Source organism: Cyphellophora attinorum (genome assembly GCF_001299255.1).
Source record: "Cyphellophora attinorum strain CBS 131958 chromosome Unknown Contig7, whole genome shotgun sequence".
NCBI classification, from domain to species: domain Eukaryota; kingdom Fungi; phylum Ascomycota; class Eurotiomycetes; order Chaetothyriales; family Cyphellophoraceae; genus Cyphellophora; species Cyphellophora attinorum.
Genome location: NW_017253235.1, coordinates 295,657 through 323,180, shown reverse-complemented (window position 1 = coordinate 323,180; position 27,524 = coordinate 295,657). Strand labels below are relative to the sequence as shown.

At 54.3% G+C, this 27,524-nt stretch overlaps 12 protein-coding genes across 12 annotated transcripts; 6 read left to right on the top strand and 6 right to left on the bottom strand.

Moving 5' to 3' along the window:
* Positions 1-110: 110 nt before the first annotated feature.
* Positions 111-2,617, top strand: AB675_9588 (GPI ethanolamine phosphate transferase 2; the record flags this gene model as incomplete). The annotated part of the gene is made up of 2 exons (XM_018150135.1): positions 111-1,229; positions 1,298-2,617. The coding sequence occupies 2 exons, from the start codon at positions 111-113 to the stop codon at positions 2,615-2,617; spliced, it is 2,439 nt and encodes an 812-aa protein (XP_018002185.1).
* A 924-nt stretch (positions 2,618-3,541) lies between these two features.
* AB675_9587 (uncharacterized protein) lies at positions 3,542-5,613 on the bottom strand (the record flags this gene model as incomplete). Its single annotated transcript, XM_018150134.1, has 2 exons — positions 3,542-5,160; positions 5,217-5,613. The coding sequence occupies 2 exons, from the start codon at positions 5,611-5,613 to the stop codon at positions 3,542-3,544; spliced, it is 2,016 nt and encodes a 671-aa protein (XP_018002471.1).
* Positions 5,614-6,392: 779 nt separating this feature from the next.
* On the bottom strand, positions 6,393-7,772 carry AB675_9586 (putative serine-O-acetyltransferase cys2; the record flags this gene model as incomplete). Its single annotated transcript, XM_018150133.1, has 1 exon — positions 6,393-7,772. One exon carries the CDS (start codon positions 7,770-7,772, stop codon positions 6,393-6,395), a length of 1,380 nt encoding a protein of 459 aa, XP_018002323.1.
* Positions 7,773-8,595: 823 nt separating this feature from the next.
* On the top strand, positions 8,596-9,954 carry AB675_9585 (Esterase EstD; the record flags this gene model as incomplete). Its single annotated transcript, XM_018150132.1, has 1 exon — positions 8,596-9,954. The coding sequence occupies one exon, from the start codon at positions 8,596-8,598 to the stop codon at positions 9,952-9,954; it is 1,359 nt and encodes a 452-aa protein (XP_018002354.1).
* A 224-nt stretch (positions 9,955-10,178) lies between these two features.
* AB675_9584 (Copper amine oxidase 1) lies at positions 10,179-12,319 on the bottom strand (the record flags this gene model as incomplete). The annotated part of the gene is made up of 2 exons (XM_018150131.1): positions 10,179-10,501; positions 10,603-12,319. The coding sequence occupies 2 exons, from the start codon at positions 12,317-12,319 to the stop codon at positions 10,179-10,181; spliced, it is 2,040 nt and encodes a 679-aa protein (XP_018002553.1).
* Positions 12,320-13,445: 1,126 nt separating this feature from the next.
* AB675_9583 (uncharacterized protein) lies at positions 13,446-14,934 on the top strand (the record flags this gene model as incomplete). Its single annotated transcript, XM_018150130.1, has 2 exons — positions 13,446-13,595; positions 13,657-14,934. The coding sequence occupies 2 exons, from the start codon at positions 13,446-13,448 to the stop codon at positions 14,932-14,934; spliced, it is 1,428 nt and encodes a 475-aa protein (XP_018002474.1).
* A 430-nt stretch (positions 14,935-15,364) lies between these two features.
* Positions 15,365-15,682, bottom strand: AB675_9582 (uncharacterized protein; the record flags this gene model as incomplete). The annotated part of the gene is made up of 2 exons (XM_018150129.1): positions 15,365-15,533; positions 15,588-15,682. 2 exons carry the CDS (start codon positions 15,680-15,682, stop codon positions 15,365-15,367), a joined length of 264 nt encoding a protein of 87 aa, XP_018002421.1.
* Positions 15,683-16,075: 393 nt separating this feature from the next.
* Positions 16,076-17,410, top strand: AB675_9581 (Poly(A) ribonuclease pop2; the record flags this gene model as incomplete). The annotated part of the gene is made up of 1 exon (XM_018150128.1): positions 16,076-17,410. One exon carries the CDS (start codon positions 16,076-16,078, stop codon positions 17,408-17,410), a length of 1,335 nt encoding a protein of 444 aa, XP_018002337.1.
* A 173-nt stretch (positions 17,411-17,583) lies between these two features.
* Positions 17,584-18,957, top strand: AB675_9580 (Laccase; the record flags this gene model as incomplete). Its single annotated transcript, XM_018150127.1, has 2 exons — positions 17,584-18,001; positions 18,536-18,957. 2 exons carry the CDS (start codon positions 17,584-17,586, stop codon positions 18,955-18,957), a joined length of 840 nt encoding a protein of 279 aa, XP_018002265.1.
* Positions 18,958-20,248: 1,291 nt separating this feature from the next.
* Positions 20,249-22,504, top strand: AB675_9579 (ATPase family protein; the record flags this gene model as incomplete). Its single annotated transcript, XM_018150125.1, has 1 exon — positions 20,249-22,504. The coding sequence occupies one exon, from the start codon at positions 20,249-20,251 to the stop codon at positions 22,502-22,504; it is 2,256 nt and encodes a 751-aa protein (XP_018002343.1).
* A 306-nt stretch (positions 22,505-22,810) lies between these two features.
* On the bottom strand, positions 22,811-24,618 carry AB675_9578 (Pisatin demethylase; the record flags this gene model as incomplete). Its single annotated transcript, XM_018150124.1, has 4 exons — positions 22,811-23,023; positions 23,146-23,422; positions 23,490-24,265; positions 24,328-24,618. 4 exons carry the CDS (start codon positions 24,616-24,618, stop codon positions 22,811-22,813), a joined length of 1,557 nt encoding a protein of 518 aa, XP_018002518.1.
* A 486-nt stretch (positions 24,619-25,104) lies between these two features.
* On the bottom strand, positions 25,105-26,823 carry AB675_9577 (uncharacterized protein; the record flags this gene model as incomplete). The annotated part of the gene is made up of 1 exon (XM_018150123.1): positions 25,105-26,823. One exon carries the CDS (start codon positions 26,821-26,823, stop codon positions 25,105-25,107), a length of 1,719 nt encoding a protein of 572 aa, XP_018002409.1.
* Between the last annotated feature and the right edge of the window lie 701 nt (positions 26,824-27,524).

Below are 27,524 nucleotides of genomic sequence, written 5' to 3'. Positions count from 1 at the left end.
CGCATTTCCTTAGCATGGATGAGCGGGCGGGCAGGCTGCACGCTGAATCAACGCCCATGCGCACCTAAAGATCGACCTGAACTGCCGACCCTGCAATCGTACCCAGGATAATGCCCGCTGCTCAACGTGTGGCATCGATCATACTTGCAAATATTTTGCTTGTAATATCCATTGCCATCTTTGCAGCTGGTTTCTTTCCGTACAAAGCCTTCATTCCCGGACTTGCAACATGGCAGCCGGATTCCAGGCGGACGTCATCACGACCTCCGTTTGACAAGGTGGTTTTCATGGTCGTTGATGCTTTGCGGAGTGACTTTGTCTATTCCAACACGTCCAACTTTCACTTCACCCAAAGTCTGATTCGAGATGGAGCTGCGATACCATTCACAGGGCATGCCAGTCCGCCTACCATCACCATGCCTCGAGTTAAGGCCATCACAACAGGATCGGTGCCAAGCTTTGTCGATTTGGTGCTGAACTTCGCAGAGTCAGACACCACCTCTACGCTCGCAACTCAAGACTCGTGGCTGGCACAACTGCGCGCGAAGAAGACTGGCAAGCTTGTCATGTACGGTGATGATACATGGTTGCGACTATTCCCGGGCTTCTTCGATCGGGAAGATGGCACAACGAGCTTCTTTGTCTCTGATTTCACAGAGGTCGACAACAATGTCACAAGAAATGTTGGACCTGAGCTTAAGAATTCTGACTGGTCAGTAATGACGTTACACTACCTTGGTCTGGACCACATTGGGCATAAGACCGGTCCTCGTGGTCCAAATATGCCAGCTAAGCAAGCAGAAATGGATGGTATAGTCCAAGAAATATACGAGGCGATGAAGGCGGAGAAGCATCTTAATTCAGCGCTTCTCGTCCTCTTGGGTGATCATGGCATGAATGAGGGTGGCAACCATGGCGCCAATTCTGCTGGAGAAGTGTCGACTGCTCTTACCTTCATATCGCCCAAATTCAAAGCCGTAGCCGGATCTCGGGATTGTCCTGCCACAGCGCGTGATGACTTTCAGTTCTACCAGACGGTCGAGCAGTCGGACATCGCCCCTAGCCTCGCCGCACTGATGGACTTCCCAGTTCCCAAGAACAACTTAGGGGTGATCATCCACCGCTACTGCAGCTATGGGAAAGGCCTGAAGACCGGTTCAATCTTCTCTACGAAAATGCCAGGCAAATATGGGACATCGTCCGAGGAACGTTCCCTTTGGAATCCTCTCGTGAAGTTCAGGTCACCGAGTGCGCTGTAGCCGAATCTGATGCCGTGAGACTAACCTGCCTGTGGCAGGCGGCACAAGCACGGGCTCAGGGCACTGCCTCTACACGTATTGAGGACGAGAAAGCCGTTCAGAACTTCTTGTATGAAGCTCAGAGTGTTCTCAGTGGCACTGCCAGCAACTACGACACCACGAAACTGCTCGTCGGGAGTGCCCTAGCTCTGCTGAGCTTCGTGCTCGCCGGCACTACTTTCTATCTCAGCGCAACGCCACCCTCAGCACTGACGGCTAGCATCTTCGCGCTATTAACAGGTCTATACGCAGTCACAATGTTCGCCTCCAGCTATGTGGAAGAGGAGCACCAGTTCTGGTACTGGTATTCTGGCTTTTACATCCTCCTACTTTTCTTCAAAGCCAGTCGCTTCACGAACCCTCTTAGATCTGCATCTTCTTCATCAAAGACACCTCTACTTCAGCCCACGCTGAATCAGAAGTCTGCGAAATCGATGTCAAAACAACGACGATCACTCTTCCCAAGCCTCGACCCGTCACCGCGAGCCCGCCTTGCACTTTTCCTGCTTCTGACCTCACTCACCAAACGCCTGCGTCAGACCGGCCAGAAGCACTCTGGATCGCCCCACGACCTGTTGACTTCACTCCTTCAACCTAATCCAACGCTACTCTGGATCCTCATCCTCGCAACTTACACTCTATACTCTCGCCGCCTTTCCTCCCGCGCCTCCGTCCGCTGGCTGAAATCAACGTCCCCGACAATCGGCGCCATTCCTGTCTTGGTCGTCATGAGCACTCTCGTATTCAAAGTCGCCTTTACGGCGGCTGACGCGCCAGAGTTGGTGGACGACGTCATCGTGCTGAAGCCACTCCTGGCTTTAGTGAGAGGCTACCCTCTGGTGAAGCTTGCACGGCTCGCGTTCGTAGGCCTGGCACAGATGCTCGGATGTGCGATCTGGTACGAGAAGCCATGGGCTGGTCGAGCAGAGCTGACGGGTTTCGTCGAGGCTTTGAGTGAGATTGGTGGACTTGCTTTGATGATGCAGACACGAGCTAGTTACCTGGTAGTATACTTGGCTTGGGAGCTTGGCGTGGGATTGCTGCTGAACATGGATGCACAGCAAGTTCACAGGAAGGAAGATGTTAACACGTCAAAGCAGAACAGCGTGCAACAGTCCTCGCCGTCCTCGACCACAACTAGCCGGTCGTTGACAACGCCAGCCCCAGTCCTCGGCCCTCACGAAATCACCGTCCTCAGTATTCTCCTCCAACAATCCTCCTTCTTCGCCCTCGGCGGCACAAACGCAATCTCCACCGTCGACCTCTCCAACGCCTACAATGCGTTGCCGGCTACAATGTCGCCCTCGTCGGCTTACTGACCTTCGTATCCAATTGGGCTGGACCAATCTGGTGGAGTCTCGCCACTGTGCGCTTGCTCCTCAGCAGAGTCCCTACCGATGGAGACAGGAAAGTGCGAGATGTGGTGTTTGAACATTTTGTTATGTTGACGGTGTTCACGGCGGCGAGTGTGGCGAGTGTGATGGTGGCGTGTTTTGTGTTGAGGGAACATTTGTTCATTTGGACGGTATTTAGTCCGAAGTATTTGTATATGGTGGCGTGGACGGTTGGGCCGCATGTGGTTGTGAATGGGGTGTTGGGGACAGGGCTGTCGTGCTTCAGTGGCGCGTGAAGATGCCGTCTCGCGGATTGCAAGCCACAAAGGCCACGGCATCAATTGTTGCGAACCCGTAGCAAAAGCCATATAGGAAACGGGCAAAAGGCGGAGACTCCTAGCCACGCAACCGAACCGACGAGTCAGAGCCACTACACCATTCAGCGAGCTTAGACCGGCACCAGAGACCTGTCTTCTACATTTAGCCCTTTCAGTCACTACGTGCAACAGCAGCGGACGACGCACGCTGCACGCTACTCGCTGCAATGCTTCGACATGAGGAATTGGCCTCATTCTCCCAAGACATTTTGCATGAACGATAAACTGTTCAACCCTGACGCACCTGCTCAAGAAGATCGGGGTACAGTCCTTGGGATCGGAGCCTTACGGCAATGTGCTACGAGTCGGCGACTGTGCTGGCACACACATCAAGGTCTGCAAGAACCGGATGCTGGGAGATTTCAGAGTTGATGTTCGCAAAACCATGCCACGTCACGTCAAAGTGGCTCGTTCATGCAGACCACATGTCAGTGGGGCTGCGCAGATCGGAAAGGTCGTGGAGATTCGGATGCGTACAATGACTAGGCGAACTACTACTGAAAACTCCTCATGGGAAGCAGCCTGAATACTTTCATATCAAGCGTATCTTCCGTACTTCCGAGATACAGAAAGCCTTATCATCTGGAGAGTCGTCTACTTGGCCGATGCCAATCCGTCGATATGTTTCAGGTTTCACGTTCACTCTCTTCAGCAACAAGAACGTCTCCATGACTGTGTCGTCACCTTCCCAAAAAGAAGTCGACAAATGCAGGCAAGTCAACTCCTCCGCTGGTCTTCGGTGCTCTGTGTCCCATCTGACCAGCGGCTGCAGCTCGCGCGAAGAAGTAGCACCGCTGCGGGAGAGCATTTTCATCAAGCACCGAGGTGTGGGCCCCTGCTCTTTCAGTGCGACTTCTTCAGTGTACACGTAGACACCTTCGACCGGCCCCCGGACCTCCATGAATGCATGCTCGGGCGCTGCTTTGAAGGGGACGCCTTCCCAAGACGTATGCCAGTTCGTTACTCGCGCGTGGAAGTCATGTGAACCAGCATATTGTCCTCGCGCTATGACCTCGCCTGCCCAGTGACTCCAGACCCCTACAGGACACGACAGCCACGTCCAAGAAGGCAACCGATCGGTACATTCGTTGACCAACGAGGTCCCATCCAGTGATCCACAACGGGCCCACCCCAGATCCTGGTGGATGTTTCCTTTCCACATCCCAATGCACGGTGAGTCGCCCGTTGCTGCTCGGAAGCGATTCACGAGCCCAGCGAAAGCGATCAGGCGGTCTTTCGGATATGTAAAATTGCGCTCCGAGTAATCGTCAATAAGTTTTCCCCAGAGCGTGTCGACATCGTGCATTGGTTGATTTTCCACGTCGAGCGCAGGTACATTCCAGGGCTCATTCCATGTGGCAGATACGGTCAGTCCGCTTTCGTTCTGGCATCCTTGATTGCAACGCCAGTAGAGCTCAGATCGATAGCAATGCACAACACGCTGGCTCAAAGTGCTCTCAAGCAGAGTCCACCCTCTTGTCCGCAGTAGAGGGAGTGCTTTGTCTGGCCGGCCGCGGCTCGGCAGCCCCCTATCATGCACCTGAACAAATAGAGGCGGTTCTGACTGGTCGTCGCCAGTAATAGCAAGATGCACCCTACCGGGAGCCTCATTACCTGACGGTGCTTTGTGGCTCGCAAAGAATCCAGAGGAGGCAGAGTGACCATCACTGGCGGCGATCGTGAGTGTAGCACCCAGGTAGACTTGGTCCATCCTGGTGGCTTCCCGTTTCCATTCGGCAGGGTCGTCTTGTAGGATGCATAGCGAGTCGATCCATAGGTATCCAATGTCCAGCGTCTGCGCAATCTGCACGGCATCTTGAAATGTTCGAGGCAAATCACGATATGGGATCTGCGAGCGGTGCTGAAGTTCGTTCTCGCGCGTTGTCCGGAGTAGTACACCATTACTTCCCCAGCAGTAGCTTAGAGCTGCGTATACTACGTCTTGCTCCGGCATACGCGCAGTGTCAACGAGACGGAGTTGAGGATCGGCAGAATTCTCTATCTGAAGCAATCTTGTTGGCAGACGTTGGCTTCGTGGTACACAATCTGCGTGTTCCAGACGACACGCATCAAACCATATTCTCATCCGTCGATACTTCTCGTCGATTGTTGTTGGGAAAGAACGCCATACTGGCAAGGTGGCGCTCGAGTCTGAACACACGTATTAGCCACTCGATTCACAATCAGATCACGCGAGTGGTCCGAACCTGTATCATTGCATGAAACGACGGTAAAATAATAGTGCATGCGCTCGACGTCGGTGTCGAGGCGCAGGTCGATGAGTCGATAATATGTGCCGCTGGTTGCAGCAACAACATCCCTGACATTGATCTGTACCCGATTGTCATCAATCGTATGCTCATCGATCCTCTCGTCCTGTTCGCGAGCCGCTTCTAGCACGACTTGCCGCCTAGCCAGAAAGATCGCGCACAAGGAGCACGACCCAGCTTTCTCTCTGATCCGTCGAAATGTCGTTTCCCGGTGGAAGTCGGTTTCGGTGGTCGCCATCCGCCAGCAAGTCGTACACAACTTGCCAGGAATCGGCTGAATCGTCGCCTGTTGCCCCGTCAGGGTCACCGGTTCGCTCTGTCCAGTGGCCTCCATAGCTAGACTGCTTGTACCTTGTGTCGAAAGCTTGCTCGGAGAGCTTCTGCGGATTACATGCCGAGTCTCAGCGTCGATTCAAATAAGCGGTGTCAGCGAGCAGCAGACGCGTGATGTCGCTGGGCGGAAGGTGGGAGAAGGCTCATCATTTCAGAACCGCCGACGGAAAGCGTCGCCTTAAAGAAAGCCTTTCTCCCTTCTCTGCGAGATCATGCTGCCTCCACTCTCGGCCAGCATGGCTGGCGGTATGTTGTTAGGGGAAGTACATATACCAAAGGCCCACAGGAACTTTTGCGCGATAAGGTTCAATGTTGACAGCTGTCAGCGGGTGGCGGGGCGATCTAATCGCGCCACAAACTGTTAACATCGTCATATTTGCGACCCAGTGAGCTTTTGTGAAGGCGCGACCGCAGAATTTTGACTGAACAACTGTGAGCAAGCTCGAATGCTAGCAGTCGGCGAGGCAAACTCCGTCTGATTTCTACGGCTCATTTGCCTAGCGCGGCCGACTCAGCCACCTCACTCCACACAGAACATTGAGCGTCGAACATTGAGTGGGTTCTACAGAGCGATCTAGATGCTGCAGTCTGCCTCGTAAGCTCATGCTGACACTGTCCGACTGGGTGATCCCGAATTTTCGATCAGATGACAACCGAACCTTTGATCGGATTCACAGGCAAATATTTTGCAATCGAGAACGCGCCATGAGGGATTAGTCTACTTCATTCTGGAGCATGAGACAAGATACATTACAGGTCGCCATATGAACATGATGTCTATCAGGCTGGCTGATCTTTCCACGCCAAAAACTTGCCAATCTCACCACCCATGGTCTTGACATCCAGCAAGAACGTATCGTGTCCGAACAAACTCACATCTTCGCCCAGCTCATGATGCGCGACCTTGTAGTTCCCCGTCGCACGTATCGCTTCAGCGATCTCCCGCTGCTGCCACGCAGGAAAGAGGATGTCAGATGCTACACCCATGACCAATACCGGATGATTCTGTAGGTTCTTCAGGCCTTCGACCAGGTCCGCGGGAGGACCACTCGCTTGAGCAGAGGCCACCTTCTCGTCCATGGGCGCAACTGTGACCGTTTCCTCGTAGTTCTGCGCTGGCAGACTCAGCGAGCAGGAAGGATCATCTCTCGCGGCTTTTGTACGCTCGAGGAGACGCTTCTCATTCTCTGCCCTCCGTTTTCGTGTAGCTTGCTGGTGTGCCGCGCCAAGATCGAAGAGGTCCATCGCTTTCGATACGTAGAGCAGAGAGTTGGGGTCGTACTCGAGACTGAACTTCTCACCAGCATGGTCCAGATATGTTTCAATCAAGAAGTCAGGGCACAAAGCCGGTGGTTTGCTGGGATCAGCACGCTGGCGTCCGAAGCGTTGTTCCCATTCCGGACCACTGCGGTACGTGACTGTGGCGATCTCGCGAGCGAGCTTCATACCGCTGTGTGGTGGTATAGATTCGTAATAGAATCCGCGATTCCACTTTGGATCCATCATGAGCACTTGTCGTTGGGTGTGTCGCATCGCAATGCTGTAGGGATGCGAACGAGCACAGCCGGAGATAGACACAATGCGGCCTACGCGTTCTGGAAAGTGCACGCCAAAAGCGAGCGATTGCATGCCACCCATGGAAGCTCCTACAGAAGCGTACAGCTTCTTGATCGACAGATGGTCAAGCAAGCGGGACTGAGCACGCACCATATCGTCCATGGTCAGGATCGGAAAGCGTGTCGCATACCGCTGACCGTCAGATGGGTCGATGCTGGACGGACCAGTGGATCCATAGCAGCCTCCGATTACGTTTGTGCAGATGACGAAGTATTTGTCAGTATCGAGAGCTTTGCCAGGACCGATGAACTTCTCCCACCAGCCGGGCTTTGGGTTGGTGGCTGTACTGTGGGCGTGACTCGAAGCAGAGAGACCAGTGTGAACCAAGATAGCATTGTCCCGACTGGCGTTGAGCGTACCCCATGCCTCGTACGCGATGTCGAACTCGCGCAGCGTGCCGCCCCAATCTAGAAGAAATGGCTCTTTATTCTTGAACACAAGGTGCTTGCCAGTGGTGTAGGATGGCTCCGGCCCTGACTCAATGGATCGATTCTGTAGCGTCGCAGTCTTTTCCTCTTGTGCGTCGAGGCATGGGAATGACATGGCGGGGTTGGAGGACGAAGACGATACATCCTGCTCGACCTCGGCGACTGCTTGCTGGGCTGCTCGGAGCGGTGTTGTGTGTAACGAAGATGCCAGCTGACGAGATCTTAGGAGAGGTGCCCTTGCAGACCACTCGATACGCCTTGGGCTTGGTCGAGTGCCGCATCCTAGCAGCTTTATAGCAATCTGTGCTCCCCGCGATGTCGCTGCCATGGCGTTTTATACTCGGGACACAGCTTGAGAGGCGTGCTTCGGCGGATCAAACTGCCTACACAACTTCTATAAGGTGTCCGAGGGCGTATATGTTGTCATGTTGGTCGAGTATAAGCTGATGTCGCGGTCGGAAATCCGTGAATATCGCAACGAACTGCTTGGAAATATTTTTGTAGGCCAGGCCTCAAATCGATGTTGACGCCATCGACCGCGGCTGTGAGTGGCCCCGCCTAAGCTGCCTCTTCCGGGAGCTTGTCATCGGTAGGGGCACCCTGATGCCCAGGCACCGTCCCACCATTTACCCCAAATTTTACGATGTTTGGGTAGACTCTGCGACCACTGCATGGCACGAGGATGCCAGTTACCGAGACCAATCCATGCCGATCCTAGCAGCAGCTTCTTGCCAACTAACAAAAATAGAATGTCCATCTGGTCGTAGGGCAACTCCATGAGCTTAGCTTATGGATTCCAAAGACGCGCCGGTAGGTTTTGGTAATGTTGTCGCCTGGAATGCGTACCGCTACCTCGAGCTACAAGTGAGGTATACAAGTACTGCTAACCCAAAGTTGCGGAGGATCTCTAACATTGCCGTCCCGTGGGTTCCATTTCAATGGCTGCCCAAGTAGCGACTATCAACACGGCTCTCGAAGCCTTCCGCGATGGTGACAAGACCAAGTTTCGGTCCATGTTCTGGACGCCATATAAGCTGATACTGACTGATCATCGGGCCAGCTCAGTGTTTGATCTATCCACTTTCATGCTCGGGCCACTCAAGTCGTGGACCACACCAGAAATACACAAAGATGGCTACATCAAGCAGTACAAGACCATGGCCAAATTCGAGCGAACATACCAAGCCCTGACCTTCGGCATCTGGGGCAACTCACTGATGGGTCTAGGCATCGGCAACGCGATGGACCTGGGCCTAATACCACCGTGGAAAGCCCCTTCATACGTAGACAGCAGCTCCTTCACCGAACAAGACATCACCATTCGCCCCTCCTACTTCCAACCCGCCATAGCCGGCACCCTCACCCTGCCCAAAACATCCTCCCCGGACCACAAACTCCCCGCCATCCTCCTCGTCCCTGGCTCCGGCCCCATCGACCGCGACGAAACCGGCGGCGGAGGCAAATGCTTCAAAGACCTCGCCCACGGCCTCTCCTCCTCAAATCTCATCACCCTACGCATGGACAAACCCACCACCATCATCCTTCTCAAGCAACTGCTCACCAAAACCCTCACCCTCGAAGATGAATACATCCACCCAGGACTCGCCGCCCTCCGCTACCTCGCCTCACACCCCAACGTCGACCCTACCAGAATCTTCATTCTAGGGCACAGCCTGGGAGGGCTGGTCGCGCCCCGTCTCTGCCGCGCAGCCGCCCAAGCTAATCCTCGACTCCCCATCGCCGGCCTGATCTGCTGCGCCCCTTCAACCCGCAGTCTCGCCCAAATCATCGCGCGCCAAATGCGGCATTTGAACACGCACTTCCCCCGCGCCGACCCCGCACAGCACGACAAAGAAATGGCGCAGTATGAAGCCGTCAGCCGACTCTTCGACACTACCGGTGGCGTGCTGGGTCCAGGCGACGCCGACCCGACGAAAGATCTCGCTGTCCCGCTGCCCCTGAGCTATCTCAGGGATATCTGGGAGAACGACCCGATTGCGATCGCGAAGGAATTAGACGTGCCTCTGTTGGTTGTGCAGGGGAAGGCGGACTGGCAGGTCACTGTGGCGGATGAGTATACTGCGTGGAGGGAGGGCCTGGAGGGTTCGAAGGCGAAGGAGAGGATGGAGTGGAAGTTGTATGATGGGGTGGGACATATGTTGGGCGAGGTGGATGCGGTGGGCAAGGTCGGGAATTTCCAGTATGCGGAGCCGTGGAACGTTAAGGAGGAGGTGGTGAGGGATATTGGGGGTTTTGTGAGGCAGGTCAGTGGGATTGGCGTAGAAGGGGAACAGTAGGTGCAAGCATGAAGGTAGAGGAAAGGGAGTCGGGACAGCTCCTTGTGCTGTAGAAGTATCAACCACGTCCTCTCAATGTACAATACATATTCATTCGTCCATTCGTGCTGCCGGGTACACCAATCTCCCTGAATCTCACCCTGGGTAAATACTAAATCATCAACCATAATATCTGAGAAACTACCCATGAAGAGCACCTGACCAACCACTCCCTTCGTCCCCCATCAGACCTGCACACTCACCCCATCCACATCTCCCTTCCCCGCCTTACCAGCAGCCACCTGCGTCGGCGTCCTTGCAAAACTCGGCCGCACATCCAACGCCGGATTCCTCAAAAAGAAATTCCTCGGCCGCAACAACAAACTCATCGGCTCCGCCGGCATGACAGGAAAATCCTCGGGAGCAGGGAAATGCGTCAGGCCAAAAGTGTGCCACAATACGACATCGGTGTTGGCCAGTGCGGCGGAGGGATTGGCGGATTGCCACAGAGGGATGCCTTGTGAGGCTCGCCGGATGTTTGGGGGACGTGGCGGCCGGCGGGGTGGATCTGGGCGTCGTCGTCTGTTAGGGATTAGCGATGAATGATAAGTTATGGATCGAGGCCGGTCCGAGGCAGAAGAGAAGATGGGGAGAAAGATGGAGACTTACATTTGGTAACATGCACGGCATGCCGCGCGAACCCGGCGCGTTTCCAGACCAGACTGTTCTCTTTGGGCAGCAGCTTTGGTACTTCACGGCTTACGAGCTTGTAGCTGACGGGCTTACCGCTGTATTTGTTGAGCTTGCTCTCGTTGGACATGTCCCACGAGCGACTGGTGTTGCCGTCGTAGTCGCCGAAGCCGTCCTTTTGTGTCTCGAAGCGGGTCTTCTTCGCGTAGAAGGCGTTTCCGTAGAAGTTCTCGGCGGAGCCGACCTCGCCGGCGCCAGGTGTGGCGTCGACTTGGAAGATGCTATTGCCTGTCTCGTAGCCGTCGATGGCTGGGTTGATGCGTAGGCAGAACAGATGCTGGTGGTTGTGTGCGTTCACGCCGGGGTAGACTTGTGTGCCCCAGCCTTTGGTGTCCTCGTCAGGGAGCATGGCATAGGTGTTCAGGATTCCTGTGAGCTTGATCTCCAGCTGAACAGTGCCGTCCTGGTGGAAGATGTAGTAGACGAGGTATTCGTAGTTGGCGGCGGTAAAGACGTGGCTGATGACAAGTTTGCGCGCGCGAGTGACCACGACGCTGTCGTCGCGAAAATCGGTGTGCTTGAAGAGAATGCCGGCGTCTTCTTCGTGGATGCAGATTGCGTTTTTGATCGTGCTGGCGGCGCCGGACCGGGTGACGAAGTCGAAGTCCATGTAGTGGATTGCGCCTTTGCAGTCGCAGCCGAGCGAGAGAGAATTGGTCATGTAGCCGCCGCCGTACTCGCCTAGGTCGAAGGCGTGCTTGCGCTGATGGGGGTGTTCGGGGTTGCCGTAGGGTACGACCATTTCCGCGAGACTGAGGCGGTAGAAGATTGGTCGTTGCCGGCCTTCGTCGCGGTCGTAGAAGGAGATGTCGTTTAGGATCAGGCCTTCGCGATAGTTGAATCCGACGTGTACTGACCAGTTCTGCCAGGTGATTGTGCGGCCGGTCACGGTGAAGGAAACACCTTCCGGCTGTGTGATGTGGAGAGGTTTCAGATCTGTACGGTAGCCGCCTTCCTTCTCGATGTCTGGGACGTGGTAATTCTGTGGCGGCGCGCGAGAGATTGGACGGCGGACTTTAGGAATATCGATGTGGATGATCTCGCCCTTGGTGGCGTCGTAGATGGGGCAGAAGTCGAGTGGGAAGGCGTATTGTGAGTCGTCGACGTGCGGCCGATAGTACATTAAGGCTTGCTGGAGACGAACGCCGCTACCGAAGCGTTCGTCGTAGCCGATCGTCCAGGGATCGGCATAGACCTTGTGCATTTCAGAGGCAGGGATGCCGATGATTCCGCACTGCTCGATGACTTTGGGGTCTACACGGCATACGTGCTCGACGGCTTGAAGATCCTCCATGGTGATCAATGGCTGTACATCTGGCGTATGTTCCCATTTCTCGATTGCACTGGTTTTCAGATTCACAACGCCGTCGTAGATCTTCCCATCGGTGCCAATGCACACGATGTCGGCCTTTCTGTCTGGCTTGGCGGCGTCCTCTGGACCCGTGAGCCACTTGACCATCTCGGCCTTAGGCGGCTCGAAGAGTGTGACGGCATTGTAGTATAGCTTGCCATGGGCGCTGCGCAATATTGAGACTGCTGATTCAATTTCTGTGAAGGTTAATGGGTCAAGTGGATGGCTTGGCCTGGCAGTGCCAGTGAGCTGCTGGGCGATCTGCTTCACGCGTTCGAGCACCATGATTGCGGTCAGTACCCGGGTGAATCTGAGAAGAGGATCAACAACGACTACAGCTCACCAGAGGTCGAACGCGATGTTTTTGGACCTGGCGTGCCGCTTCATTTTGTAAAGCGGCCAAGACCGCAGTAACACGAGCATCTAGATGCAGCTCATGGCGTTCTCCAGTTGCTGTTACGAAGAAGTTGAAGATAGACGATAACGCGCAGCCAATCAAAGCCATGATTTTGCCGTCCTGAGTTCTCCCCACAACTCGTTGTGTCCTTCCAGAACGGGACACAAAGAACAACTGACCACGGACGAATCACTCTCCTCAACAGCTTGGGAAGTAGTCATTTAGTTACTGCATACTCGGAGAGAGCGCAACTACAGACCGAATTCTATGCGCTGCATTGAGGATCAACGTCAAAAACAAGTACCTAACTTAGGTACATCAACGGCCATCGGTCCCGAGCTAGTGGTACACTATCATCGAAGGGCTACCCTGCTGCAGCGAGATGCAAGCAAGTGGGGTCACACCACGTGTAGTCGGGCTGTAAGACCCTTCCAAGGGCTGTCGACGCCTTATGACTTTAATCTGACCCAAGAGATTCGTGGCGCGTGGGACACCCTGGCCGGCCAGGCACACATGCCCGACTGGCACGGTCAGTGAGCCGGAGGTAGGTTCCTCGAGTTGGGATCGCCTTTCATGAGCCTCATAGGAGACGCTGTCGCTCACCAATTGATGCTAGCAAATGCGCTGGCAGACTTATGCTCGCTGGCGATGTCTGAGACGACGATGGGCTAGGTCCCTCTTGCTAGACACCTCGCAAAGGCCACAGATAAGTGCTGCTTGACTGGATCGAAGAGGACAATGACGATTGCCGGCGACTAGTTTGACGACGATCAAAGCATTCCAGCGCTGCTCAGGTGGACATGTTTGCTGTGCTCTTTGCTGCGTCCATCGTGAAGGCAAGGGGATGTTCCATGGAGTTGCATACTTTGTGTGTCTTCTTTGACGCAGGAGGCCAGCAAACATGGGGTTGAGAGGCAACATCTCCCAAGTTCTTAGATCCTGCAATGTTCTGGCCGGCTGACGACTGCATACACCATCTGCCACTGATCAATAAATTCCCTCGATCGAGAAAACATGCTACGCAAACCATTTGCAAAGCTCTCTGGTGGACTAGAGGCAGAGGACGAGAGCAGAAACTCGTCAGTGAGAAGTGGCGACTCACAGCAACCATTGCTAGGAGGACCGAGCAATATGGGTGTATCCAAGGCAAGGAAAGCACAGCAAGTAAGTGGACCGGACTGCAGGTGCTCTGAAAGCGCAGCGCTGACTTCTCGCTCTTCAACAGGCACAAACATGGGACACAGTGGCTCCCCAGAGCAATGAAACCCGGGGCCATAACATCTGCGAATTTTTAAACAAACCCTTCGGTACACCAGTCCTGGACCTATTGTGGTACTCTGCTGAGGAGGCCAAGGAGTACTATCACAGCCTTCCCGAAGACTGGGCAGAAGTAAGCAAGTGGTGGGCCAGATCATTGCCGGCGGGAGTTGGGACCGACATCGTGGATGAGGCTACGGTAAAGCCTGCTCAACCCCTGACTGATGGCGGAAACAAGGCGCAGGGCTGGCTCGATCCGAATGTCCAGGCCTGGCACACAACACGATGGAACGACCCAGAGTCTGCCGTTGATGTAGCGACACGGAGACTGCGTGCAAAGCTATCATTGTCCACTCTGCGTGACGAGGAGAAGAGCGAGGCCGATCTATTGAGAGAGCCTTTGAAGCTGGCAAGAGCTGCATCGATGCAGAGGCTGTCGTTCGGGCGAGGCGCTGACATCACACATGCTGTCTGGGCGCTGGAACTCTATCTTGGCAACGGCGTTCCATCGACGGCGGTACCGGATGCTCCGTCTTCCGACATGAAGGCAAGTGCCGTCGGTGGCGCAGGCGAACAGCTGAAGGCGAAAGTATCGTTCAAGAACAATACATACGCGATGCGCTTCCCTCGGGATATAGGTCTGGTGGCGCTGAAGGACAGGTTGAAGCAGAAATTGAGGATTGGGATCACCGAAAAAATGACAGTGAGGTACGAGAATCGGGGACGTGGTGACTTTCTGGTGGAGTTGGACAACGATCAAGCGTTGGATGCGGCGATCAATCAATGTGAGGAGGCTCTCAGAATCCACGTCGAGAGTGGTGGTCCGGGGTCTGCAACACCCACAGAAGACGAGGCTCTCCGCATTGCCGAGCGCATGGTTCAGAAGGTCGACATATTTCGCCGTCGCCAGCCAGAGGGGCTTGTCGCGGACGAATACCTCACGGAATCTGCCAAAGGATCCAGGCTCGTTGAGAATGCGGTCAGGACCGTCCGGGTCTGTAAGGGTCTCAGCAAGGTAAAGCCAGAGTCCATCGACCCACGTCATTGGGTCAAGATTCGAGATGCGGCTACATCCGTGAGTACAGCGCTCCAGGCCATGGAACAAGCTGCGTTGGATGTCACCTTCGAGTTGGGTGACGTCGCGCCAGACATCAAGAACATGGGGTCCCGGGTTTTTCGCCAGCGCGATGGATTGGCACGCCCAACAGACGATCAACTCAGGGGCTGGAAGATCAAAGTCGAGTGAAGGGAGGAACGCGAGAGTGTTTCCTTGATGTTATCGCTAGGCAGAGAGGGTGTGGTTGTCAAGGTGGCTGTCTGATACTGCGCAGGAAGTGCAGCGTGCCGATGATGAGTTACCCGCGTCGAGAGAGTGCGAGACGACTATGGATACAGTAAAACAATGTATCTGCGTGATATTGTTGATGGGAAGGAGTTCGCGTATGTATGTCATGCCGTGATACGTGCGCAACTTTGCTCGAACTTGCCTGTTTGAAGATCATACTGATGTTGTGTATCAAGTGATACGACTTGTAATTCAACATCGCCATTTCTTGCATGAGAAGGGCTGGTAGAATCTTCCCATTTTATTGATATGAGACGCTATTCCGTATTCACTTCTTCCACTCCAGCGCTTGGTCGTGGAATCCTTCCTCGTTTCCCCAAGATCTTTCCACCTAATGATGGCTCTCCCCATGACCGTCTCCATGCCCGTGTGTATCCGGAAAGAATAGCTGCTCTGCGACGACGTATACTCCGAATGCGACTGCAGCTATACCAAAGCCTGGGAAGGCGCCCTTGAAGCGATTCCACCTTGTGAAGGGACCAGTGTATCTCCAGATTTCACTGGTTGACTCGTTAGTTGCTCACGGAGCTTCAACATGGTTGTGCTATGCATACTTTCTCTTCCATGGATCTTTTGACCTCCACTGCGCGCTTGTTGAAGCTCGTACGAACTCTTTGATCTCGAAGCCGGTCGGGTTTGGTGGTGCCATTTTTGGGAGGCCGAGAGGCGGGAGTTGCAGCGTGCTATGAGAGCGGGCCCCGAGACCTCTGTGAGCTGCCTGAAGGTATTTCAGGCACAGTCGTAAGTTTTGTAAGCTCGACGCAGAGGGTGTGTCCGCGAACGAGGTCAAAGAATGCAGTGTACTTCGATAGTGAAGTCACTCCGCGTGGAGTCGCGCCGTGCCAAGACTGCGGCTTTCCTCAGCCCGGCCTCGATCTCCGCTGAGGTTGCCAGTTGGTCCTTCTGTTTTATCATTTCATTCAGGTCGTCTGTAATTCGACTGGTTGCCACAGGGCGGGCTTCGTCGCGATGAATGGCTCTCGTGAGGAACCGACAGAGTAGTTCATACTGCTTCTTGTAAGATCTACTTCAGACATTCACTATGCCTCCACGATATGCTGGTGGGCTCAACCCGCCTTTCCACCCTCAAAACCACTTGCAGTCGTACCACCCGACTCAACAACAATCATTTCTGCCACCTCCAGGCCATTCAAACTCTCAGAACAATGCGATCTCGAGTCCCTTCTCTTCGATAGGCCAGTCCGCCGTAAACAACTTCGAACGCGGCACACCCGACACCATGATGAGCGGCCAGCTTGGCTTCGGGAGAGGCTCATCAGTCCAAAACCACCAGGGCTATAGTGAGATGGGCCCGATGAGAGATAGACCCGAAGACAGCCGGATACGAAATGTATGGAAGCACAACCTCAAGCAGGAGATGGAAACGCTGCGGAGTCTGGTCGACGACTATCCATTCATTGCTATGGACACCGAGTTCCCCGGCATCGTAGCCAGGCCTATTGGTCAATTCACCAACAAGAGCGACTACCACTACCAGACTCTGCGTTGCAACGTCGACTTCCTCAAGATGATTCAGCTGGGCATCGCTCTCTTTCGCGAAGACGGCTCCTTACCTCCCAGCGATCACAACGCCAGAAACGGCTACGCAAGTACTTCAGTCACACCATACGCCTGGCAATTCAACTTCCAATTCTCTCTCGAAGAAGATATGTCTGCCAACGACTCGATCACGATGCTCTCGAAAGCTGGCATCGACTTTGAGCGCCACAACAAGCAGGGCATTGACCCTCACGAATTTGGCGCCCTCCTCATCTCGTCCGGTCTGGTGCTTGACCCAGAAGTCCACTGGCTCTCTTTCCATTCCGGCTACGACTTTGGCTATCTGATGAAAACGATGATCTGCCAAGCCCTGCCAGGAGACGAGGATAACTTCCACATGAGGATCAAAAAGTTCTTTCCCTCGCTCTACGACATCAAGTACATGCTCAAGCATGCAGCTGCCCGACAACAGGTCAACGACAACGTTCCGCTTTCTCAGGAGGCCGCCCATATTATCAAGCAGATGTATACCAAGTCTGGTCTACAGGACATAGCCGACGAATTGGGCATCGCTCGTGTTGGACAAGCTCATCAGGCAGGCAGCGACTCGTTGTTAACAGGCCAGGTCTATTTTGAGATGAAGAAGAAGATCTTTGGCGGTAGCATCGACGAAACCAGGTATTCTGGCCAAGTCTGGGGTCTCAACGCGCAGATGCCGCCAATTCTGAACAACATAGCCCCTCGCGAATTGAATGGTGCCACCTTCTACCTTCTGGCGCCCCCAGCACACCCCAATCGACTGCAGCAGGTGTCGCTAACAATCTCGGACCTTCGACCCCGTTCGGCAATTTCACTTACTCTGGTAGAGGCGGTCTAAGTACTTAGGATGGACACGAACCAGTTCGCCATGAAATAGCTGGACGGCGGGACCCCAATGACCACCGGGCGGCCTCTGAGGGCTCAGTGCTACCACCAGGCCTGAATCGGCCACATCACGCGCGTCCACCGCAGCATTTGGTTTCGCCACAGATTACAGGCCCGTCACATAGTATGGTGCCCGCCCCGCGGATGGAACCGCAACAGCGTATAGGCCCGCCGCAGCGAAATGGCTTTGGGTCTGATATTGTTAGAACTACGCAGAACGTCGGGAAGCTCCAGCTGACAGGGAGGGCACCAGATCCGCAAGTTCGTGGGTGGGATTGCCCGTCATGCGACTTTTACAACTTCGAGCGACGGCGACGGAGAGCTTGTTTGAGGTGCTTTGCCGCTCGACCGACCCCTGATGCGTACAGCGGTGGCGACAACGAACCGTCTCCCAGTGCAGACGCGCCCACCCTGCACCATGGGCACGGTATGCAGCGCGCCGGAAGCGACCCTGTTGAGATAAAGCCGAGAAAGCGTGGCGCAAAGAAGAACAGCGAATGGATCAAGGCTCTAAATTTGAGTCGCCGGGAGGCACTGGCTGATAGTCTGTATTATATAAGCTAGGACACAAGATTCTACGCCCTTTCGAATTCCACGTATGTCTCCTGCATCGTTCTCGCGTACAAACTCGACTCTCATCGCTCGGAGACACAGCCGATGGTGGGGTTTAGTTGGGGTGAGGGGAGATATCCGACCAACGATTCGCACTTTGGACTGTACGGGATTTGTGCCGACGGCATTGTAGTCTTTATATGAGGTGATCTCTCGGCTGATATGTTGTCTCTGGCATCCTGTCGTTACTGTGCGTAAACCTGCTTTCATCGTTCCGGACCCATCACACCTCTGGCTGCCGTGGCTTAGTAGAAAATTCCGACACGGAAACCACACAATCGTTCTCCCGGCCAATATCCGAACGGTATACTTAGGCCAAGAGCTATAGAGTGAGCTTCATACCGTAGCAGAGACTTTGACCACCAGCCCGCGAGTTCTTCGCTGCTCATCCTCTGCACGTTCACGGTCACGACATCTCGCGTAAGTCTGCTCAATCCATTACTCGAACATTTACTGACTGTCCTAGTGCTCGGCCAAGGCAATGGCAACCCGGATGTCACCTCCCTGAACTTCGCCAACCCAGCCCGTCGTGATACCATCATGCTCAACGGTGCCCGTGGCCCCAATGCTCCCGGCGGCCCCGGCCCTCTCGGCTACTCCATCATCGGATTCGAGACCGACAACCCAGGTGCATGGTTGATGCATTGCCATATCGTCTGGCACGTCGAGGGTGGCATGGCTCTGCAATTCGTCGAGCGTCCCAAGGACATCAAGGGATACGCCAACAAGCCCGAATTCAAGAACGAGTGCAAGGCCATGGCCAAGTACGAGGAGGATCCAGCCAACCGCAAGCACGCTGGCCAGTCCGGCTTGAAGATCCGAGAGATGTTTGGTGGTGATGTCGTCCGTCGCGACATCCACCGACATGCCCATAAGCACAACTTCTAAATGATCGGGTCCGGGTCCTGCTTGCGAAGCAGGATTTTGGAAGCAACAATGTGTTCATAAGCCCCGTGGGTGGACTTTGTACAACACTCAGGCTCCATTCACGCGATACGTGTCCACGACCATATCAACCTGAACAATATTGTTAATAACTACACACGGTACATCCTGGACAGTGCATCATTGATCGGTATGTCGACAAATCACAGAGAAAAGGGGCAGCGCTCTCTTGGAGCTGGGAAGAGGGCCAAAGCTTTGTGTTCTATGGCAGCTGAGCATGATAGCGCTCAATTAGCCACAGGACATCGGACCTTTCCAGCAGATTAATTCTTTCAGTCTCCTATTTCGCAGCCTGCGACAGGTCATGTCGTTAATCTATATATAACAAACCAAATGCGTTTTCATTTCTTGCCGCCCCTATTAGCTTTCCACTGCTCTTCGAGAAGAATACACACTTGACGAGAAATTCATGACCCGACGTCTCAACAAGCACTTCCCACGCGGCACAATGGGACACGCCCGGTGGTCAGCACTTGGCCTCCGTATGACAACATTTCCTTGCATGCTCTCAAACCACTAGCGTTGCGAAAGCAAGCCAAGGCCTACTCTACCCCCTTGCGGAGCGGAAGTTTGGGAGCTGCCAAGCCTGTCCTTGCTTACCATGACACGCTCGCGTGAAGACAAGAAGGTGAAGATTTCGCTGTAAGGGGTTGTCGTATATGGCTGTGCCAGAAGTTTGGTGTTGACCGGAAATTCCGGGCCCGAGGGCGGCTACTTGCATGACAGCAGCTGCTTTCTCAACGCCAAAATGCAAGAACCAAAGCTGACGCGGTCGGCGGCTCTGTGTTCGATATCAGCCGTTGTGTTCAGTCGCCTTAGCTGCTTTGATAGTGCTTTTTACGTCATGGGTACTAAAGTATCGATCAAGATGCAGGCATTCAACATTGCAGCCCACGATGCTCACCTCTTCAGAAACTTCGAAGTGCCAGGCCCCCGGACTCATCCCGGGGAGGGCCCCACATCCGCCGCCTAATTAGGCACCGCACCCGTTCGAAACTTCAAGTCTTGGAGAACCTTGGAACTTTTGAGTTTCGAAGCTGAAGAAGACAACTCACAGATGTCACTGCGCATATGATTCATAATTCTAGGTAGTCACACGTAGAAACTATGCAGAGCCCTCCCTGGCATGGAAAGATCAAGACACCTAATTTGCGTACGTACTTGAAGGCCTCCGTGGCGGAACTCCGGAGAACTTCATCTTGAAGGTCCAGCAACACCCGCCACAGCAGGCGGGATGGCAATATTCACAGTCCGGCCCTCAGTGCCGGAGAAGGATCCATTACGGGGAGTCCTCCGGGCGAAATTGACAGCCGCTTCGCTACTTGGACTCAAACTCAAGCCGGGAGACCTCTGTACCATACGACATGAAGGCAGCACGGGCGTTCCGCAGGGAGACGAGAAGTTTGCGATAGCCTGGGAGTACTCTGGCACTGGAATGAAGGACAACATCGTTCAGACGTCGAAAGCTTTACAGGAAATGCACGGCCTAAAGTTGGGAGACCGCGTCATTGTCGAGAAGGCTCAACAGGAACTCCAGGATGCTGGAAGCGTACAGCTTCGACCACTGTCTGGAGGCACCATGGACCTACCGCAACAGTTCTGGGAGCACGTTGCTGCTATGAAGCTGGGCATATCTAGTGACTGCCTAGCGGTTGGACTGAGCATAGCGCTGGAAGTTGCACCCCAGGTGCAGGATTTTGAGGTCGTGGAAATATCAGCGGTTGGCGGGACGCCCGCCCCACTAGCACGCATTACAAAAGAGACGGTGTTTTCGATAGCAGATGGAATCGTAGCCGCGGCTGCTGCACAGGCGGTCGACTTCAGACCGACGAACATAGGCGGAGCAAAGTCACAGCTCGAGGAAATCCGCCTGATAGTCGATCACTTGTTGAGACCGCGATCAGGCAGAGCACCGGCTCAAGGCTTGCTACTATACGGCGCAAAGGGCGTCGGCAAGTCGTTGATCATCGATGAGCTCGCCGCATCGGGCTGGAAAGCAGTCATAAGATGGCAACCAGGCGCAAAATTGCCTACGACCTTCGCCTCGAGCACACTGATCATCATTGATCCCCAAGATGTGCCCTCATCAAGGGGCGAATCAGCATCCAGGGTCCTCCTCAAAGAGATCCTTCAGCTTTTCCACAGCATCAAGGGCAAGCCAGTGATGGTAGTGAGCGAGACAAGACATCCGAATGACGTGCATCCAGATCTGCGGAAAAGAGCATTGTTCGCGACCGAGCTCGAGATCCCAATTCCCTCAGCGATCCAGCGTCGGGAGATACTGCAACTAATGGCGCAAGATGAGCCATCGCTGGACTCCGATATCCTCGATTCTATGGCAGAACGAACCCACGGTTATGTGGGTGACGATCTGGATGCCTTAATTTGCACAGTCATCGAGCTGGCATCTGACAGAACCGAAGCCGACACCAGAGCCCACCCCAAGGCTGCACTCGCACCTTCGCCACAAAATGCACCCTCGATCAACGGCAACCATGTGCAACCCTCCTACTCGACCGCTCCAGCTTCACCCAATACCTCACGGCCTTCAAGCCCAAAACCGCCATCAGTCAAGGTCACTCTTTCTGACTTAGCGGCCGCCCTGGCGAAGATTCGCCCCTCCGCCCTCCAAGAAATCTTCCTCGAAACACCCACCACCCGCTTCACCGACATCGGCGGCCAAACCACCCAGAAATCCCTCCTTATCAACGCCGTCACCCGGCCCCTCTCCCTCGCCGCAACCATGGCCAAAGTCGGCCTGCCACCCAAGAAGGGTGTCCTTCTCTACGGCCCTCCTGGATGCAGCAAGACCCTTTTGGTCCGTGCGCTTGCCCGAGAAGCTGGGCTCAACTTCTTGGCGGTCAAGGGTGCAGAGTTGATCAGCATGTATGTGGGCGAGAGCGAGAGGAGCATGAGGGAGCTGTTCCGGAAGGCGAGGGCGGCGAGTCCCAGTATTATTTTCTTTGATGAGATTGACAGTATTGCGGGTGCGAGGTCGGGGCCGGAGGCCTCCTCAAGTGGAAGCAAAGATTTGAATGTTCTTACGACCCTTCTCACCGAGATGGACGGATTCTCCACGATGTCAGGAGTCTTTGTCGTTGCTGCGACCAACAGGCCTCATGCCCTGGACTCGGCACTACTCCGACCAGGAAGATTCGATAATGTGGTGTACATCCCACCCCCCGATCTGGATGCCAGAAAGCAGATCTTCCGTAGCCACTTCACAAAGTACAATTACGTGCCAACGGCAAGGGGCACGGAGGAAGATGTGTGGTACTTTGCGGACAAAACCGATGGGTTCTCGGGCGCGGACGTGGTAGCAATATGGCACAGAGCAGCAGAGTTGGCTATTGATGCGGGCAGGGACAAGGTGACGTTTACGGACGTTGAAGAGGGCGTCAGTAGCACGCCGCGGAGTATCAGTAGGGAGGCATTGAGAGGGTTCGAGGAGTGGGCGGACAGCCGGATGACTGGTGGCGGTGGCGGCTGATTGTAGATGTGGAACGTAGCGGAACATGTGATGTTGACGCCCCCAGGGCGGCCTTCAGGGCGAGGATAATGCGGACGATCCACACGAGGCATCTATGGAGGACTTGAAGATCAACAAACCTACTGCTCATCAGGAAAGAATTGTTCATACGACCTGGCAAGATTTCATCCCAAGTCCAGCCACCCTGCATGTCGTATATTGGTATCTATTGTCGATGCCAATGTTCGCTTGATGGTGATATGAGTTTGCGGTATCCCGGTTTGCGGTATGTCGCCCGCATTTTGCGGCATTCTGAACTGCGGTATGTCAGTCACCGCTTTTCCTCTCCGCCTTACCCCGAGGAGTCATCTTCATCCTCATCCCACTCTGCTTAGCAAACCAGTACGTCTTCACAGACCACTCCCGATTGCTTTCGTCCGCGAATTCGACTCGAAAGTTCCTCAGAATCTGTGGTACAAACTTTCCCATCTCCATGAGGGAGATGTGTTTTCCCGTGCAGAGGCGGTGTCCTGCTCCGAACTAGCGACTATCAGCATGACTCAACGGAGGTATGGCCCGGGGTCGGCAGTGAGTGAGCTTGAAGATGCTGCGCTCATTGCCAGGCATCACGTGTTGCGTTCACATCAACTTGAACCACTTACCGCAAGTATCGTTCTCTCCATCCTTCTGACCCTCGCCTCATCCCCAGCGTCTGATACATCAACGAACCATCGTTCAGGCCGGAAGTCGTCTGCGTCCGCTCCAAACACATCTCGGTCTCGCTGCACCACTGCCGGATTGATACCAATGACGGTACCAGGGGGAACGTAGTATTCCTTCCCACAGACTGGAATGCTCGTACAGTCTGGCGGCACGACTCGTTCCAGGGGAAAGGCTACCCCGGGATGCATGCGGAGTGCTTCTTTGATGCATGCTTGCCTGAAACGTCTCATCAGCCACCACCATCCGAAAAAAGCACAAGCAACAACCGAGAGCTCGTACTCACAAATACTTCATCTCCAAGCACTCACTATAACTCACGAACTCGCCCAGCCTCCCCTCCGCATCCGCCTTATCAATCTCCCGTTGCAAGCACTCATACACCCTCCCATCCTTAACAACAAAGTAAAATACCGCCCTCAGCGCCATAGCAGTAGTATCACTCCCCGCCAACAGGTTATTCATCAGATGATTCTGCAATTCGCTCTTCCCAAGCATCTCCCCGGTGGACTTACTCTGCTGTCTCAGGTATGCCAGGAAGTCCTGCCTTCCCGCCACTTCCTCTGAAAGAGCAGCATCATACTCCCTGACAGCCTTCTCCACCATTTCCGTAACAATCATCAGCGGCCCAAGATCAAACACCCCCACCCTCATCGCAAACTTAAGCACAGGATCAACCCAACCATGCAACCAAGGAATCTGCCCAACAACAGCCGCATACCTCAGAATCCAATCCATCCCACCAATGATCCCGCTCACATCCCTCCTACCCTTCACAAACCCCGGCGACGTGCTGAACGTCATAGCGTAAATAGCATCAAACGCGTACCATTGCAGCCAGACGTCCAAGTCAAGCGCTTCCCCAGAAAGATCGTGCATACTGTCGAGGAAGACTCGGGTGCAGCTGTCGACGAGGGGCTCGAGGGTGCGGACGCTGCTCATAGAGAATTTCTGAGCGATGGGGCGTTTGAGGTTGCGGTGGCGGATTGGGTCGCGGGTGGAGAAGAGGGAGTCTATAGTTTTGCCCTCGTAGAGCATGGTGAAGAGGGAGTAGAATTCGGACTATGTCTTGAATTAGTGCTTAAGGTTCTGAGAGGGTCAGGGGACGAGCGATGCTGACCAACCTTCAGGAAGGGGCTACTGGCACCGTAGAGGATGGGGATTGCAGCGGGATCTGATATGTCCATCGCGGATGGTGCTGTTCGGACGATGGGACCGTACTTGTCGTGTAGTGCAAGGTAGTCTTCGTGGGCTCGGCCGCGGGACACGAAGTGTACTCTCCACGCATCGGTGAAACGGGCAAGTCTTGGTCCAGGAATGCTTCGAAGGCCATGCTTGTAGGCAATTGAAATGCGTCGCAACACAATTCCAACTAGCAGGGACGCCAACAAGATAGTCGAAACGGCGGCAAGCATGCTTTTGGTGAGCTTCCAAGTGTAGATATGGGTCAGATGTTGCAGCAGAGTGCAGGACGTCCTGTGGCAACGACACGCTGTGCTGCTTGAGAACCGGAGACGCAATAAAAATCAACACCGACGCTGAGTTGGGGATGGCAGTTCATGGCCGTAGCAAAACAGGACTGCTCATGGTCGCATGATATCCGGCTGTAGCATGATATCCGGCTGTCATCGGCTGAAGACCTCATGTGCAAGCTTGTTGAGATCCAGCGATAGTTCCGTGTTGCGGAAAGCAGAAGCCGCAATCGCGCTCTACTTCGTCAGACGTTGAGGCGCCGCTTGCAGGCATACAGCCAGTCCTCTAGTGGTTGCGGTATCGAAATGGCCGCAAGATTTACTCCGCGTGAACGGACCGATCACCCTGCAGGGGCTGCGCCCTTTAGCTGAGGACAATGCCACTACCACTGTCATAATGTAAAGGTATACCGTGACCAGGTCCGTAATCTATGCAATCAGGAATCGGCGCAACTCACCAGCAGGAGCCTCCTCTTCATTCCAGTACCCCCAGATAGCTTTACCGACGACAGTGTAGATCAGCTCGCCGGCATCCGTCAGCTCGGATCCAGGGCGAATGGCGAAAAGGTCATGAGCAATCCATCCGGAGCTGGTTTTACACAACAGATCCCCGTCAAAAAGACCTGAAGGACCAGACTCGCTGCGACCAGACTTGCTGGAGCGTCGCGGAGCATCCATGTAATGGAATGTCCAAACTGCAAGGTCTGTGAAGTCCCTGGCCTCCAGGCGGGGTTCTTCTTCGAGAGCTACCAGCTTGGGCCAGCACTTCGCTTGTAGATCCACGAGCGGGATCGTGTCCGGACCGGTATGCAGGCCCAGGACTGTTGTCAGGACATCTGCTGGGATGTTGGGGCCTAGCAATGCCCAGCCGTTGTGTATCTCGATGGTGCCAAAAGTAAGAAGCGAGCACGACAGTCTGCCGTCGGCATCCACGGTAGTATTGGTCGCGGCTTGGGAACCTTCTGTGACTTCGATCGCCCGATCGTCGCTTCGTACTTCGATGCTCAGATCCGGCACCCATGACTGGAGGTCAAGGCGCCGGGTAACGCCATCGCGCAGAGTGTCAATCTGGTTCAATGCTGCAGAAAGGACTGATTCGAAAAGTCCGGACTGTATGCAGACTCTGGCGAACTGGAGGCATACTTGGGATACCGACATGGTATAGTCCGGTAGCAGCTGGAATCTGCTGTCGAAGCTGAGGAGTGAGAACAATCTGTCCCTCACATCTTCACATTCGGCACTATTGAACATGAGCAGCAGGTCCAGCATGACTTTGGCAGGAAGCTGGCCGTCTCGCTGCTGCGTGCGCCAGGAAAGGCTCACTTGAGTGGTCGCGGCGGTGGGAATGTCAAATTGTAGTCTTTTTATACGATTGGCCACTAGCCCGTTGACTAGCCAGAGTGAGCGATGCGATTCTTCGAAATCGTACCACATCATGGACTGCTGGCCGCAAGTGATTTGTGTGCTTTTTCCGTGGAAGATTTCCTGCAATACCCACCGGCGGGAAAAGTACCGTCTGTCGAAGAACTTTTGCAGCATAGTGCAAACCGTCACAATCAGCGGGTGTCTTGTCCCCACTTTGTTCAGATTGCGAATGAAGCCCTGATCCTGTAGCTGAGTCGCTCCTTCCTCGATCACTTGCCATGTCGGGGACGATTTCAAAAGCGAGAATGGCCCTGTTGGTTGCAAGATGATGTCCACGAGCCTTTGATCGAGCTCCTCAAAATTCGGTTCATACCCTGTATGGTCCCGATAGGCTTGAATCCATTTTTGTAGGCCAATCATCTCCTCTCTGTATCGACGGATGGACTTCAACAGCGTGAACGTGAAATGTGCATCAAGGTAAGCCGAGTCGTGTCCCAGCCAAATGAGCACCGATGTAGCCTGTGAATAGATACGCGCCATCATAGCCACCTGTCGCGAACGCTCATCCATGTCGTCCTGGTTGATACAGATAGCGTCTACCCACATTTGGCGTGCTCGCGGGGCCCATCTGAATCTCGTCAATGCATCAAAGAGATTGCCGGTGACAGTAAAGATCTGGCCTGCTACAAGAATCTGCTTGTCGTCAAGATGCCGGCCTTTTATGGGTGGTCCCCACGTGTACGACAATGCCGACCACTCTGGATGGGGTTCCAATAAGGACATCACCTGAAGCTCGCATCTGATGGGCGCTTCTGGCGTTGACGCAGGCTCCAAAATAAGGACTCGAATCTCATCTTCCCGGAGAGGATATTGAGCATATATGATACTAGACCCAGTCATTCTCGATTTCAAAGAGGCTCATTATGGATGGATAGCCCGCGAATGAGTAGGCCGACCCGTTGGCACTGGACTTGTTGCACCACCATCTCGAGGCGGCGCTTGACAAGCACTGGAGTGAGCGGCGGCAAGTGAGGTTAATGTCTTATGTTCCTCACCCGGTAACTTGAAGCAAGATCTGAAGGACCGAGAGTACCGTCCTCCTCGAAAGTCCCCTCAGTACTTAAGTACTCCACTAGCACGCGTGCAGCCAATGGGAGGTAAGTACTACCAAAGAACCATTGTGGATGCAGGGGATGTTAAATGTCCATCCATGGATCCGACTGATTGATCCCAACCTGCATTGATTAGAGCTGAAAGCCCAGACCTCAAATTGCTGCGAAATCTGGCTCAGCTTGGACCACTGCTGCGTGGGCGTGATGCAAGATTTGGGCAGTGAGGCCCTGCATTTCGATGTACATGTACGCACCAAAATTCGATGCTGCTATGTTTGGAGCATGACAGACATGTACGCCAATGTACCCAGGTAACGGAAACGACCAGAAGCATTGCCGGAGCCATGCTCACAATCACATCTTCGCAATCAT